Here is a 16,345-nt window from a genome sequence, read left to right as displayed (position 1 = left end):
GCGGTGGAGGGCAGGGAAAAGCCCGGTGGCTGCTCAACTGTACTATCCAACATTTGATCTTATTTATATCCTCAAAGGCAAAGAAACGAGAGGAAGCAAAAGTCCATCACACAGCCAGGTGGCTGCCAAACAGATCGTTTTTTCAGGGCCACTCAACAGTATTTTGAGCCTGCCAGGATTGACAGGCTCCAAGCATTATATATCATTTCTCAAGCATACATAATTTGGTTTCAGCCACAGTAGTGGTAGTTTGCTTCACCCAATAAGGATAATGACGAAAGTGATCACCGATTTTGTGATGACATTCTCTCGGATCCATGCCTTTGGCGGAAGCTGCCAGATCTGATGCTGGGATCTGAACCGCCACCAGCCTGATGGAATGTGCCCCTACCTGAATCCCTGTCAACCTGACTTACTGAGAATGGTGGCAAGTGACTTTCCCATGAACGAAATCGAGTTGGAGGAGGATTTTCTGCTTCTTGGAAGTTCCGACTTGATGCTCCTGATGGGATGAAATAGAAGCCAGTCTGATCGGATGTTGAGGCAACCGTTCCTACTTGAGACAAGCCTCTATGACCGCTGGATCTTCGGCTTCCAGAAACAACTGGTGTGTGAATGGGCGGTGAATTTCCAGGCTGTTGTTGTTGGTAGTATGCCTGGAGGGCTTGAACTCTATCACGTGCCCGTGCATTGCTGCCTTGGTAAGGTGGAATCATTGAGGAAGCGACCGAACTCCCAGCTCTAGCACTAGAACTGTGGAAGAAAGAGGTGCACATGATGCAATTATATAATCCAGAACGAAATGAAAAAAAATAGAAGTAAAAACAAAGGGGATTTCTATTTCAAATGCCGAGGATTATCTGTTTCTTCAACCTAAATGGCATCAGGTGGAAGCCTAAAATTAACTACAGTTTTCATGGCAAAGAATTTAAATTTTCTGAAGACATACATACCTATGACCAACAAGGAATGGATGCATTAAAGATCCTGACCTTGGTGGAAGATCTGAACTAGTTCTAGCTGACCTTTGAGTAACAGGTGGAACTGAAGGTTGATCTGCATTACCTATTCGATTGCCTGTTGTTGAGAAGGGAGGAGAATGGTGCTCCCAACTGTGATAATGGATATCCATGGCAGGAAAAGCATAGGAACTAGGGATCTCACTAGGTACTGATGGGCCATTCCAGTGATTGTTAAAACTAGAACCATCTGAAACACTGACACCAGAGTTCGAAGATGAAGGGTGAATTGGTCCAAAATAAGCAATATATGGGCATGGATGGGTAGCAGATGATACTGCTGCAGTATGTTCGGCAAATATGGCATGCCCTAATAGATCATGATCTGCATCATAATATCAGTCCTATCAATACAGTTATCCATAGCGCCACCTGTGCTAGAATTTGAAAGAGAACCGTTACACAAACAGGATAGAGGAATCTCTTACATGCATTTGATGGAAATTCTCCTTCCCTGCAACATAGAAAAAATATAACACCTTAGACAAAGAGCAGTGCCCTACTTGAAAACAGAAACAGAAACCAAGCAGACTGAATATATAGAAAAAGTAAAACTATTGCTCCTAGAAAACCTAAAGCAGTTTTAAGGGACAGGAATTGGTGCATTCCTCCAATCCATTTTTTTTCCAAATATCACATATAAGAGTGCAGGCGTGTAAAATAATAGCAAGTGGAAAACCAATGTTAGAAAATTTAGTATAGAAACTAAAACAATAATGACTTTGGGCTCTAAAATGTAATTAATGCTTACTCAAAGGATGAAGGCAATCGTGCTAGGCTACCAAACGGACACCAATGAACTCCAAAGGACTGCAAAAACATTTAGAACCAAATAAATAAGAAGTGATAAAATTAAAGTTATGTAAACAGCCCTACATAATTCATCATAAGTGACAATTCAGGAACATGAACCATTCCTCATGTCATACCACAACCAGAAATACTACTGAGAGAAACTTACAGAAAACACAAATTTAGGTACCAAAAGCACAAAGATTTAAGAGTAACTGTCCAGAAGGACGAGTTGTTTCTATGATTTATCTAAGCATGAATAAAGCTATCTATATAATAAAGAGAGATGCAGATAGAAGAATAAAAATAAACCTATTACTTTTGGAAAAGCTACAGCTAAGGCATAGAGCATTCAAAGTACAAAGTTAGATTACAATTAGACAGGATAGAAAAACCTTTTGATCCACCTCACTTTAGTAAAGCTCTCAGTTGCACTTTGGTGGCATCTTCAATTCATCTCCCGAGGAAAATCCAAGGAACCTAGGGAACTGCAAAATGGCAAAGTTGTCCTTGTGCCTAAGTTCCAGGGACAAAACAAGTTTTAATCTGGCAATCTAATACAATCACTAATCTACCTGTGTGGCTGTGTCATTCTCCAAATTTAAAATACCGGGTATCTTGTTGCAAAGAAGATTGAGAATTCAACCTTACTTCCTAAGGTCCAAACTACAGAAAAAGAAAGAGGCCATGATGTTGATTTCATTGACGCATATCAACAATGAAGTTTGTATAGGCACCCGCATTTCTTTCTCCTTCCAATAAACCTGAAAAGATATGCACACGCATCCTATCCAACTTGGTTCATTTATCTAAAACACCTAGCTGAAGATGGCTAGGCTTTGCTGATTTGCTTTCTTTCATGACATGGAAAGATAGGAAAAGGCTAAAAAAAAGAAAAACATAGCCAAAAGCCTGGTTATCCAGACCATACAACCAAAAAAGAAAAGGAATGTTCTTGTAAAATTCTCAAACAATCAAAAACTTTATTTTTATTACAGCAATAGCAGCCCTTAATTAGCAAAGCAAACCCTAATTAAAATGAATCCTAGTCTTTAAAATAACTTAATCTTAACCATCCAAAACACTATAATAAAATAATGCAAAAACTGAACAGAAAAGGTAAGAAAACCCAACTGAAAGAAACTTGCTATGGTTACCCTTAAAACTTGACATACTATGATCTTGATCCTGCATCATTTGATATCTCCTAGTTTTATATTTTTGGCTTTCTCAGCATTTACAAGGAAGGAAACTACTTAGATAGCACTTTCAATTATACAGATTCTTGCTTTACATGCAATTAACCAAAGAAAATGACATTTTTACATCCATCCTTGATATTCAAAGGTCCTATGGACAGAAACGAATACTGATTACAAACAACAAGGGGTTGTCGAGATTAGGGGGTACTTGAAAGTTTAACATAGCATCAAAACTCAAAAGTAAATAGAAGTTGAACAGCAATGTTTAATTGACCACCATAAATATGAACAATATAAAAGTAAAGTACATGTTTAGAGAGAAAAAAATCATTTACCATTTCAGACTTTAAGAGGAAAAAAAAAATCCATTTACCATTTCAGAGTAACTTAAGTCATAAAGGTCCTCATCATGTGCCCAGTCATCCATGGTAAATTCTGGCAGTGAACGACAGCCATTTGCATAGAGCCATTGACCCTTCTCAATTTTCCGACAATTAGGGCATTGCATTGCACCCTTTACATTAAATGCTGAACCGATGCAATCTGAAGATCATCATGACAAGATAAATTTCAACCAAAGGGAAGAAACAAACAATGAAATACAAATGCCAAGTAAACAATGAAATACAAATGCAAAGTAAATGATGAAATACAAGTGAACAAATCAATCTGCCAGTAAATAAAAAAAAGTCTTGCTGGTATTCTCCAAAGGAGAGCAAAACAGACATCGAAGCATAGCGATACAAAAAAAAAAAGAAAAAAAAGAAAAAAAAAATCTCCAAGCATTCAATCACACAAAGATTCACAATTCATGCTCCCAATGGAAGACCACTGAACCCAAGCACAGCTTTTCGGAAGAGCCTGTAATGGATTATCGTATGTGCAGTTTTCATGGATCCAATTCCATGTTCTCCAACAAACAGTTATCATGAATCTCTTGCCTCCATCCTAAGGCATTTGTTGTGCTGTACTCCACTCATTTCAATAACATAATTGATAGATATCTAACTTTCGTTTTGAATAGCAAAAGGACAGTAAATTTAGATGAAATTACTTCTGTGTGATGATAAATTCTAAAGGGTAGTGTTTGGAAAAAAGTGTTTTAATAAGTATAGTAAGTATTGCTGGATTGTACTTCTCAGCCACGCCACAATGTTACCAACCCGCAAAGATTAATAAGAATTAGAGGGAGAGCTGGGCAAGATTACTTAGCAAAAAGCATTTCTCAGTGAAGCAAGATTAGGGTTTTAGTATTTTCACTCTGTTAAAGACAAACACACACACTAAGGAACAGCAGAAATCGTCATAAACAAAGCTATCCTCAGCGCTCTCTCGTCAAAGCATGACTTCCGATTAGCTAAAATAACTTAAAGCTGTAATAAATTCCATTACATGCAACCTCATTCCTAATTCAGAACCACCCTCTCCCCACCATTTCAATCACACAACATAACTCAATGCCGATATCTCATCTCTCATAATCTCCGGTTCCAAATTCCAAAATCTAAAATTCAATAGAGATGCAAATCTAACTGCCAATTTCAAATCAGCATCGCATCTGTACAACAAAAATTTAACTTGTTTCATAACAAAGATCTAACAGATGCATATCATCAAATTATGGCCTCAAAATAATCACACATGATTCTATATGCTATCCAATGAAAAGCTACACCACCATTCAGCCAGTAATTCAAAATCCAATCACAAAAACTCACAACAAACCAAAAATCCAAAAACTACCCACAAAAACATGACTAAAACAACATTGAACCCGGATCTCAAAATTCGAAATCAAAACCAAGAACACCACAAAAATTAAAAATCCAAACTTTTTAACATACCCAGATGAAACTGGTGTCCACATTGAAGCTTAGCCCATGATCGATCCCCATTATCAGTTACCACTTCAAGACAAATCGAACACGAAACTGACCCTCCAAACGACTTGCCACCTAATCCTCCTCCACCACCACCACCTCCATCATCCACAATCACATCATTCCCACTGTTCCCCAATCCCATCTCACCAAACCCGAAACCACAAATCCTTCAATCTCCCTTCTTTCTCTGTATAAATTAATAACACTCTTTCCTTCTCTTTCTTCTTCAGAATTACCCCACCAAGAATCACACCTAAAAAAAACCCGATAGACTAGGACTCGATCGTAAGTGAATTACCAGAGGTTACGAGAAAAAGATTGCTTTTTTAGAGAGAGTTTCTGTTTCTGTTTCTTGTTCTTCTCTTTTGTTGTTGTTGTCCTTGTTCTTTGTTCTGTCTTAGATTTATTTTATCCGATCTTTTGTGTCTTTTCTTTGAAATAATTTTGTGACCGTTAGATTAGGGGAGGTTAAGGTTGCTGTTGGAAGTTTATAGTAACTGCTGTCTAAATAGGATAATGGACGGTTCAGATTTATCTGGGTTATTTCTGTGGATTCTGGTTGTTGGATTGTAATTGGTTGACAATATTTTTTTGCACAAACGTTTTGTTTTTTATTTATTTCTTGAGAATCAATTAATAAGGCACGAGGTTTGGGCTCGGATAATAAATGATTTTTTCTCTATATACTAAGGTTTTGAGTATGAATTTAAAGGAAATCACGAGATATAACTTAGGTAAAGTCTTTAGTTAAAAATGATATGATATTGACATGGAAAAATATGATTGATTTGATTGTGTTTTTAATTGTTTGATTAACATGATTAAATGAGGTTGAGTGAACACAAAAACATAATAAAATAACTTTGTTATAGATTGATTTGATAATCCAATAACATAGGTTTTGTTTTATTGGTCGTCAAAACTAGTTTGCCAACCATAGCTAACATTAGATCAAGAAAAAAATGAACCTATGATCATATGAAAAGTAGTCTAGAAATTTATGATATTTAAAAAAATAAAACAAAACTGACATGGTGTTTAAAAATATGATAATGGTTGTGTTTTAAAGATATTTTTCACTTAAAAAACATTACAATAATATTTTTTATTTATAGCGAATTAATTAACTTGGTTGAATTTAATTTAAATCATGTTGGCTTAACATTAAAAAAATAAAACCAACTTGTTTCATTAAAAAAATGACTCAATAAATAAAACCAACTTGTTTCATTAAAAAAATGACTCAATGACATAATGAATTTCTTTTTAGGAATTATTTTAATGAATTTCTTATAACATGTTATTGTGAGATATCTTTGAAAATGATGACAAGATTACCCTTTTAATTATGATGAATTGTGTTTAGTATGGCGTGATTAGGGATAAAATGCCTTCATTTTCTTTGTAATTTGTTGGTTGAAAATATTATTTATTTATGAATTTGATAAGATTATCATGTGACCTCATGTACCTTGGAGGTTTTTGGGTAGTTAGGAGTTAGGAATTGATTCTGTACTCCACATGCATTGATTTGTCCATCCTGGTTAGGCAGACTTTGGGGATTTATTTTTCTCCTTTATTGGAAGAATTGTTGGAATTGGACTGTGGAAGATGGCTTGGAGATGTATAAACCCTGTTTTCTACATTACAAAAATATAATTATAATCAATTTATTATAAGGGTCCAATTTTAGCATTAGTGCAATAGTTGAGAGGTGTATGATCTTTATAATTATTAGAATTTAAATTTCAAGTCAAACTAAAAAATAAATTCTTATAAATTTGATTTAATCCCATGCAATATATATATATTGTATGAATATATCGCTTGAAAATAGAATAAAAAATTAATTCAATTGATCCGTGATTTTCTTATTTTTCTCAACAATCAAGGTATTTCTCCCACTAACTTTTGTGCATCGAACATTTACCTTCTAGATAGTATGTTCATGAATTTTATTTTTTTTTAACTGATACCTTGGATAATAACTATAATAATGTTGGCTAGATTAGGGATTTGGTGCATTTAAGGCGAGTAAATTGAAGATTCCATATTTAAAATTGTGGTCAAGATTGCTTTTTTTAAAATATATACTTAGAAATGTATTAAAATAAATTTTTTTTAATTTTAAAAATTTATTTTTAATATCAACATATCAAAATAATCTAAAAATAAATAATAATTTTAAAACAAAAAAATATTTTTTTAAAATATACAATTGGACCACAAAACCAAACACAACCTCGAGCTAAATAACACCAATATGACTAATGTATTACTCATGAAACCATAATATAATACTTGGTCAAGGGTAAATTATGCCAAGCAATGTTATTAAATTTGAACTAATTCATCAATTGGCTCATAATTTAAGTTATGGTTTGGGTAAATAACTTGGGTTGGTTTAGGTCAATTTAAATTTAGATTGTTGCAATATTTCTTTTTAAAAAAATTAAAATAATATTATTTTTTTAAAAAATAATAAATCAAGTTTTATTGAATTAAATCTCATTTAATATAGAACTCATTCCAAATTAAATCTCTAATTGATAAATTATCAGGCTAACCTAACATATTAGGTCAGACTAGGTTTGATAATATCTATGCTCAATAACTTAAACAGTGATGATCCGTTGAAGTTAGCTTGATTGAAATCTATTAGTTTTAACATTTTAAAAATGCTTTTGAAAAAATAATCTTTTATTCATTTAAAATAATTTTTTATATTTTTAAATTATTTTAATATATTAATATCAAAAATAATTTTTTAAAAAATAATTTTTTAATAAGTTTTAAAAATCAATCTATCATCACATTTTAAGATGCTGATTACTGCCTTTAATTGATTATTGTATTTGTACAGGGTGTCATCACCGATCAATCAACCCTTTAGTTAATTAATTTATTTATTTGTCATAACACCACCGGGCTCCACACGTTATCCATAGCTATTGTGCAAGTGAGGGAAAACCTCGACTCGAGAAACAAGATTTTTTATTAAAAAAATGTAAGCAACCAAACAATCTGAAGTTATTATGATTAATTAAATCAGATAGCAGGAATAGTTTAATTTAATAAAATAAAAATATTTTTAATCAATTCAGATATCCAAAACAAATCTAAATAACATATAAGTTTATTTAGATTATAAACTTTCAAACATAAAGATCATGATTTCATCGTAAATATAATTGACAAACATAAATTTTAGCTTGCATAATAAACACATATTTAAATTTATAATTGATTTTATATCAATGTTCCTACATGCATATTGATAAATAATACATACATGTTTAAATTTAAAAAATAAAATTAGTACTTATTTGTTAAAATATTTTTAAAATAATAAAATATTTATTATTGTTAATAATGAATTAATTATTCTTAATGCTTTATTACTCTTTACTTAAAATAAAAGAACTAACTTTAATAGGACTTCAAGATTTTGATTGTTTGGGTATGCTCTTAAATAATATCAAACAAATTCAAATAAATTACCTTTAATATCTCCCCATGAATATCAAACCTCGGTTGTAGAGTAAAAAAAATAAAAATAAAAAAACAAGTTTAGGAACAACAAACAAAAAAAATAAACTTAAATTTTTTTAAAATGTCTTGTCATCCATCCAAGATATATATATATATATATATATATATATATATATATATATATATATATATAACAAATCAGAATATTAACTACTCATAATTTATAAATATTTGCTGAGTACGAGGAATGTTTATAATTCATGAATATTCATAATTCATGAATTTCTTATAAATACTTTCATTTTTGTTACATGGTTAATGTATTAATTGACGCACAAATACATTTTAGAGACTAAAAGAAATTAATCATCAAGAGGGACTGAACAACAAGGATACTTGTTCAATAATCAAACTTATGTCTAAATTCATGAGCTCACAACTATCCACTCCACAAAATTGTTTTATATTTGAAACTTTACAATTCAAAAGTTATTTGAGAATAATCTTTCATTAACATTTAATTGGTTTTTTAAAAAAAATATATTAATATTTCATATTAAAGTACTTGTGTTGAATCATAAAATCCAATATGATTTTAACCTTAAATATGAGTGGATCTTGTATATATTTTGACCTTAAAAAACCTATTATATATTATATAAATCAATTTCAACATAAAAAACAAAGAAATAAAGATTTGAAAATGGAGAGAAAATAGAAGAAAGCTATTAACGATAAGGAAAATATATGATAACAAAGTCTTGCACACCCATTTTTATCTTTAAATATTATTAAAATTGTTTTCAATCCCTATGCAAATTCAATAAGAAATCAAATCCTGCTCTTCCCCCCCCCCCCCAAAAAAAAAAAAGCTTTTATATGAACTTAGCTTGTCAATCTCATCCAAAAACCTAATTGAATTAGTTTGAATTTGGACTAGAATAGAATTTGTTTATTAAATGAGTTTTGAAAATATGCTTAAATTGATTCTTAATGTTAATTTGTATATAAAGAAAAGAGCATCAATTTTGACGTGTGAGATTATCTATCTAGTAGCTACGAGATCGCTCTAGCTAAGATAAATAAATAGTTAAGGAATACCAAAATTAAATTAAAATAACATTATTTTTATACAAAATAATTATTTTTATTTGCATAATTCAAGCTAAGGCCTAAATTAACATGTCACCCATAGATAAACCGGCCGGACCGGGTTTCATGATCATCTCAGTCTCACATTTGGTTCGAATTGCGTAAAATTAATTTGTTTTTGGTAAAAATTAAAACTCATATTAAAAAAAAAATAAGAAAAATACACGGCGACATCCACACTTGCCCAAGGGTAAACTTCCAGGTTGCAGCACCGAACATGCTTGGAAACGACACCCAGTTAGCTGTCCACATGGAAAGCAAGGCTGGGACTTGGTATGCAGATCTGCCAAACCGTGGCCTAATTTTGATTTGCTCACACGGCTTCTGCTCCTAAACATTGTGTCGGCTATAGAATTTCTTTTTAATTTCATCCTGGATATTTTTTTGCCTTTGCTTCTTCTTCTTCTTCTTTTTTTAAATTCCTTTCCTCCTTTATTTTTTTATTTTTAATTTCATCATTTATACAATTTTATTATTTAAAATTTAATTAATTTTTATAATTTTTATAATTTTTTATATAGTTATCACAATTTCAAATAAACATTATAATATTTTGATATGTAATCGATTTTGTAAAAATAGTTTTTTAAAAAGTTATTAAATCTAACAAAGTATATAACCTAAGTTATAGGTTTGATGGATTAAGCTATGGAGTCTGGGTCAATTCAATATATCATTATTTTAATATTAAAAAAATATTATTTTGATTTTTTAAAAAATTAAATCATGTTTTTTGCTATTATTTAAGTCTTTAAATCTATAATTTCAGTCGAGTTATATTAAAATAATTCTTAATTTTATATTTGTATTAAGTAAAGAGGAGAGTTGATAAATTTTAAAGTAGATACACCGAATCAAATTTAATAATAATACTAAATAAATTTTTATAATTTAAAAAATCCTAATCAATACTCAGCTTATAAACCGGTTGCTTTGCATCTTATTCGGATGTCGTGTTTCCCACTTTTCATTCTTTTATTGCATGTCACAAGGATGACGGGGGCTTAGAGCAACAAAACACGACTGTATGTTCTTCTGATCTAAATAAACAGAAGGTCAACAATGGTGGCCAGAAGGTCAAGGGCACATCACCTTCTTTTTATCTATTCAAGTCCCAGTAAGCATTCAAAAAGGAGGATGTCCGTATTCAATGGATATTCTAGCCATCTGGTAATACTGTAGTCCGTTTCCATGGCCCACTTGCCCAAATGACCCCATGCATAGTTTGTATGCAGACACCTGTGTGAACTTTGCACTGCCAGCTTATATACGAGGTCTTGGACTTGGATGCTTTTTTCACATACCACAACCGTCAGCTACACTCCTCGTAGAGTCGTAGCAGCCTCAGAAAGTGTTTGACTCCTTTCCTTTGTCGTAGACAGAACCAAAACGGTGCCTGTTTCGGTAATTCACCAGCCGCCTTCTTTTTTCACCGCCTCAAAAATTCTTTAGTCCTCTATAAATTCTCGACGCCTCTGCCTCATCCTAAACTCTCTCAGGCTCTCTCCCTGTTTTGTGCAATCAACCCCTCTGCTTCTCCTATAAAGATATCATAGTTTTTTCTTTAATAATCCTCTGTAATCATGTTGGTCTATCAAGATCTTCTTACTGGTAATTCAAAGACTCTTTCTTTCTTTGTTTCTTTCTTCTGAAACTCGTTTGATGATCTGGGTTCTGTTTTTTATACTGTTATTGATTGTTTTTGTTGTTGGTTTGTTTGTTTTTATAATCTTGTTATTGGGATTTGTTGCTTTAACTTTGTACTGCTGTCTTTGGATGATAAAAGGTACTGGGAATTTATTATTATTATTATTTTATTATTATTATTATGAGTTATTGAGTAAGATTTATCTAGAACTTTGAATTTGATTTTAAGATGTGTTTTGAACAAGTTTATGAGCTTGAGGTATTTTGCCTTTAATATCAACCTATCAGGGAAAACAGAAGGAACTTGTTACTTTGTTAGTATAGTTATGGCTTGAAGCTTAATTTGGGTGATGAATTTGATTTGTTCAAGGGCATGAGGACAATTTGTATAAGGAATTGTTATTGGTTTGTGCCCGGAAGCTTAATTTCGTTATTAATTTCAGGTGATGAGCTTCTCTCTGATTCATTCCCATACAAGGAAATTGAGAATGGAGTGCTTTGGGAAGTGGAAGGAAAGGTTGGTATTTTCTTCCTATTTCTTGGTCTCAATTTCCTTTTCCTTTAAGCTACGTTGTTGTCAAATATTCTGTTGAATATAACAGAAGTTGTCAGTTTGAAGCAATATGACTTTCTTTTTATGTGTTTTTGTTTCTACAGTGGGTTGTTCAAGGATCAATTGATGTAGACATTGGTGCTAACCCTTCTGCAGAGGGTGGAGATGATGAAGGTGTTGATGATCAGGCTGTCAAGGTTGTTGATATCGTCGACACTTTTAGGCTCCAGGTCGGTGAGCTAGATTGGATTTTTGTCTTCCACTGTTATAGTTTTTAAATTTCTTGGTATCTAAAATAGTTCTTTCCTGTAAAACTGCAGGAGCAACCTGCTTTTGACAAGAAGCAATTCGTTACCTACATTAAGAGGTACATTAAGTTGCTGACACCCAAATTGGAGCCAGAACAGCAAGAGGTGTTCAAGAAGAACATTGAGGGAGCTACTAAGTTCCTGTTTCCAAAGCTCAAGGACTTCCAATTGTATGTGCAATTCATTCTTTTCTCCATGGGAAATAGTTCTTAAATTCTCGTGACTTAACCTGAATTTTCCTTGGCTACTCTAATTAGTTGAGGTTATAACATTGCAGCTTTGTTGGGGAGAGCATGCACGATGATTGCAGTCTGGTGCTTGCATACTACAAGGAAGGTGCTACTGATCCAACTTTTCTCTACTTTGCTCATGGCTTGAAGGAAGTCAAGTGTTAAACCAGTCTCTTAACAGATAGCCACTGCACAGCCACCTTTGAGATGAATGTGGTCTCTGTAGTATTAGAATTTTAGTAAAAGCTTTTCAAAATTTATATAACATAGAAATATACCGTTGGGACTTTGATGACAGTTTTGGAGTGGCATGTTAAATTCTTTCTTCTTAGATATTTTCATGGGACAAGGTTTTATTATATACTTTACTTAATGGAGGAATAAGATGCAATTACTTATATGCTTGCTTTGTCATAATCATCAATCCAGAAAGATTTATCATGTGAAAATGCTTAATATATCATATGATGTGGTCTGGATGTTTTTTTGTTCTTCATAATCTCTCTCTGTGGTGGGTTCGAGTACCAAGCATTAAGAGCTAGTGAAATAAATTTGGCATTTGAAAAATGAATAATTAAAGTTAGAAACAATCTTGTGAGGTCCCTTTTTCACTCAATGACACAATTTTTACAAGCTTAATAGTAGACAAAACTAAGAGCTTCATGTTATCAGGTCCATGTCCTGGTGAACAGAACTTAATCAAGCACTGCATTGAAGCTTTGGAAAGATATCGTTGATAAGCCATTCTGCTATGTGTTGATAAGCCTTTTGTGTCAAATGAATTCCATCCCAGCTGATGTGCTGATCAGGGTTTGGACAAACTGGAACGCCAAGAGCTCCACACATTCTCATCAGGCTAAAATTATGATCACCACCAGTCCCACAACAAGCTTTTTGCATCGTCTTCGTATCAAAACCTATATAGAAAAAGGAAGGAGACGATGCTGTAAGCATTAATTTTGTGCTGGGCCCCGTATAGTTTCTCTACCATTTACAAGGATCTTGAAAAGAAACTCACCAAGAGACTGAGCATTCTGATAGATCGACATGAATGCTTTGTAATAGTCGCCGTAAACTATGATCACATCAGGGTAATTTCTTTTCAATCCTTCAACGGTTTGCTTGAGAAGCTCGTTGTGATAACTTGCGAAAGAGTTTAACCCCTTGAGGCAGTGGAACTCATCGTAAGCAGCAGCATCATTGGGCTGGAATTGGCTAAGATAAACCGGGAAGCATCCTATCGGGAAGTTTCCGGGGACAACCACTCGTCTAGCACCGTAACCAATGACTTTCTACAAGATCATATTGAAGAACATTCATAAACAAAAACAATATAGCTAGAAATTTACAAGGAACAAACTAACATACCTCAACAGCATCCTTTATAGCTTTGACAACTTCAGGAACCAACGCTTTCATTTCTTCAGTGGTCTTGTTAAACATGAAAGCATAGTTATAGTCATTGCCTCCAATCTCCCCAACCATGAAGAGAGATGATTTAATTTCTTTAGCACAATCTGTGAAACAATAACTGTCAGGCATGATGGTTGAAAAATGATTAACTATAGAAACATCATATGAAACATGTCGATTACCTTTAGAACATGTTGTGTTAAAATAGGTGAACATCCACTCAAGTTGTGTGCTAAGAGATTCCTTTGTCACCACGTTCATTATATTCTTTGATAATAAAACTTCTGCAGGCAAGGCAGTTGAACCAGCAACCGCAAAATTCACTCCGCTGCAGCCACCGAAAAAAATTCTTACCGGATTCAAGTAGGCATCAAGATAGGGAAGTTTAGCCGAGCGTGCTGCAATAGTTCAGAGAAAAGTTAACACAATCAAGCAACTTCTACTGCAAAATAGGTTAGAAAGAGACTTATAAACCAGAATTTGTAAGATAATGTAATTTATCATAATAATGTAGGAAATGGACCGCCTTTAACTTGAATAATGCTCTGATATACATTGTAATATTTCTGAACATTTAGAACAAGAAACTTTTTGGATCAAGGCCGCATGGTTGCCCCATTAATCCCAACGGTTCAATGTGTCAGATTTTCTTGATGATTAGCATTATTATGCAGATTAAGGCTACGATTTGTTTGGCTGGCTTTGTTTTTTCAAGACAAACACAATTTGAAACGTCGTGTAGACAAGCAGGAAACTTACCAATGTAATCAATCATCAATAACCCATTGGAGCATCTACCGGTTGGCTTCGAGAGATTCATACCATAAGGAAACCAAGCATATCGAGAAAGAGGATTTTCTGTAATCAAATTGCCAGTGTCAGCTAAAGAATCCCCAAGTTGATAAATTGCTTTAAACCCGCATTTTTGAAGAACATCTACATCATGGCTAAATACAGGAACAAGAACAAAATGGAACAAAGAGGAAAGAACAAAAGCACAAACAATGTTGCTGGTAGCCATAACACAAGAGATGTACTATGTGTCCTTAATTTGTCAATGAAAAGATCAAAGGAAATTGTCGTGTATTTATACTATTTTTCTGCTCACAAAGTCCGGATATTTCTGTTTTTCAGGGAAAAAATGGAAGCTTCTTGCAAGGAATGTGGAGAATACATAGCATTAGCCAGCGGTATCTTTTACAGGTCATGGTGGTTTTCTGTTAATCTTTCTAGAAACATGACCAAAAACACCTCATAATTGGATTCATATCCAATCCAGTTAATAGTCGAAAGATGAAAGGGAAATCTCTGTAGAAGCAACAAGTCGAAAAATGAAAGGGTGGTGTCTTGCATGGTTGTGTCAGGGTGTAAAGAAGCTACGTAATCAAAGTTGTCCTTGATTCCAAGCCGACAACCATTCTGCTTATTAAAGGTAGTATAGTTTTTATGTTTCAAAAATGTATTTTAAAAAATTGAAATTATTTATTTATTTTTTGTTTCAAATTAATATTTTTTTGGTATTTTTAGATCACTTTGATACGCTAATATCAAAAATAGTTTTAAAAAAATAAAAAAAAATATTATTTTGATATATTTCTAAATAAAAAATATTTTAAAAAGTAATTACAATCACACTTAACCTACCGATCAAATAGTATAAATACACGATCATGTTGACTCATCATCTAGTTGTCTCAGCCAAACCCAACCATATCAAAACCAAGAAATTTTATTTAAAAAAAAGAATGAGATGATGTTTATTTGACATAGCCGACTCAATGAGTTTTTCTTTCAAGATGAATTATTGATATCAGTCCTACATTTTGCCTCTATGAACAGAGGACAAAGTGGCTTGACAAGAAGACGATTGTCCCATGAGAGAAGCAAGGTGGTCGGCCTCTTTCAAATATATAACATGGATTTTGGTAATTTAATGGGGTTGGACTCTTATATCAATCCGAATGAATTATTCTTTTCACGAATATAAATCTTTGCCTGCTAAGCAATAGAATAACAAGTTATAAATTCTATTATTATGAAATTTATAAAAAAAATAGTTAATAAATAAAATAAAATAATTAAAGGTGGGGTTAATGTTATCCTTTTGTCTTAGCTGTGTTTGAAAACTATAATCTCTTGATTACAAATTTATAACACTTTATATACTTGTTTTTATACTGGTGAACCAAAAAATATTTATATGATTATAAATATATTCCAATCAATAAATAAAAAGTTTTTATATTAAATATTATAACTTTATCATCGAATTGAAAAAAAATAAAATCCAAATACAACTCTTATCCTTCTCCTTTTATCCTCATCAGAATCCGACCACCCAAATTCATGTTTCCTTTGTCAGCGTAGCTCGAAAAAATTGCAGCTAGTGAATCCGAGTTTTTTCTGCGGAAAAGACCAGTAAAGCAGCTCTGCTAATTCAGAGCCATTATTGATAAGACTAATGGCATAACAACGGATCAATTCAAGACTAATCTTTCTCTGTGTGGGGTTTGAATACAAGCATCAAGAGCTGGTGATTTGAAAAGGGAATAATTAGAGTTACAAACAACCTTGTGAGGTCCCTTTTTAATTCAAAGACAAGAATATTTTTACAAGCTTAATTGTAAACAAAATTAAGAGCTTCATGTTATCAA

General features: G+C 32.6%; 3 protein-coding genes across 3 annotated transcripts; 1 reads left to right on the top strand and 2 right to left on the bottom strand.

Annotated features, from left to right (window-relative positions):
* Positions 1-43: 43 nt before the first annotated feature.
* LOC133694639 (E3 ubiquitin-protein ligase RFI2-like) lies at positions 44-5,298 on the bottom strand. Its single transcript, XM_062116251.1, has 6 exons — positions 4,858-5,298; positions 3,387-3,556; positions 1,771-1,829; positions 1,448-1,473; positions 954-1,344; positions 44-753 (listed from the first exon to the last, which is right to left on the bottom strand). The coding sequence occupies exons 1-6, from the start codon at positions 5,036-5,038 to the stop codon at positions 285-287; spliced, it is 1,296 nt and encodes a 431-aa protein (XP_061972235.1). The 5' UTR covers positions 5,039-5,298; the 3' UTR covers positions 44-284.
* Positions 5,299-10,830: 5,532 nt separating this feature from the next.
* Positions 10,831-12,676, top strand: LOC133693968 (translationally-controlled tumor protein homolog). Its single transcript, XM_062115362.1, has 5 exons — positions 10,831-11,151; positions 11,631-11,704; positions 11,845-11,970; positions 12,061-12,218; positions 12,326-12,676. Exons 1-5 carry the CDS (start codon positions 11,124-11,126, stop codon positions 12,441-12,443), a joined length of 504 nt encoding a protein of 167 aa, XP_061971346.1. The 5' UTR covers positions 10,831-11,123; the 3' UTR covers positions 12,444-12,676.
* A 301-nt stretch (positions 12,677-12,977) lies between these two features.
* Positions 12,978-14,712, bottom strand: LOC133694909 (acetylajmalan esterase-like). Its single transcript, XM_062116602.1, has 5 exons — positions 14,451-14,712; positions 13,874-14,089; positions 13,647-13,795; positions 13,297-13,570; positions 12,978-13,195 (listed from the first exon to the last, which is right to left on the bottom strand). The coding sequence occupies exons 1-5, from the start codon at positions 14,710-14,712 to the stop codon at positions 12,978-12,980; spliced, it is 1,119 nt and encodes a 372-aa protein (XP_061972586.1).
* Between the last annotated feature and the right edge of the window lie 1,633 nt (positions 14,713-16,345).

This window comes from Populus nigra, chromosome 5 (genome assembly GCF_951802175.1).
Source record: "Populus nigra chromosome 5, ddPopNigr1.1, whole genome shotgun sequence".
NCBI classification, from domain to species: domain Eukaryota; kingdom Viridiplantae; phylum Streptophyta; class Magnoliopsida; order Malpighiales; family Salicaceae; genus Populus; species Populus nigra.
The sequence above is the reverse complement of the archived record's forward strand: the minus strand, read 5'-3'. Positions and strand labels throughout refer to the sequence as shown.

Coding starts and splice junctions, on each gene's coding strand:
- LOC133693968 (XM_062115362.1), top strand. CDS start 11,124: ATGTTGGTCTATCAAGATCTTCTTACTG. Junction 11,152..11,630: donor CTATCAAGATCTTCTTACTG/GTAATTCAAAGA, acceptor TATTAATTTCAG/GTGATGAGCTTCTCTCTGAT. Junction 11,971..12,060: donor TCGACACTTTTAGGCTCCAG/GTCGGTGAGCTA, acceptor GTAAAACTGCAG/GAGCAACCTGCTTTTGACAA.
- LOC133694909 (XM_062116602.1), bottom strand. CDS start 14,712: ATGGCTACCAGCAACATTGTTTGTGCTTTTGTTCTTTCCTCTTTGTTC. Junction 13,796..13,873: donor TAACACAACATGTTCTAAAG/GTAATCGACATG, acceptor ATTGTTTCACAG/ATTGTGCTAAAGAAATTAAA. Junction 13,196..13,296: donor TCAGAATGCTCAGTCTCTTG/GTGAGTTTCTTT, acceptor TTTTCTATATAG/GTTTTGATACGAAGACGATG.
- LOC133694639 (XM_062116251.1), bottom strand. CDS start 5,038: ATGGGATTGGGGAACAGTGGGAATGATGTGATTGTGGATGATGGAGGT. Junction 1,345..1,447: donor AGAATTTCCATCAAATGCAT/GTAAGAGATTCC, acceptor ATTATGATGCAG/ATCATGATCTATTAGGGCAT. Junction 754..953: donor CCATTCCTTGTTGGTCATAG/GTATGTATGTCT, acceptor TTTCTTCCACAG/TTCTAGTGCTAGAGCTGGGA.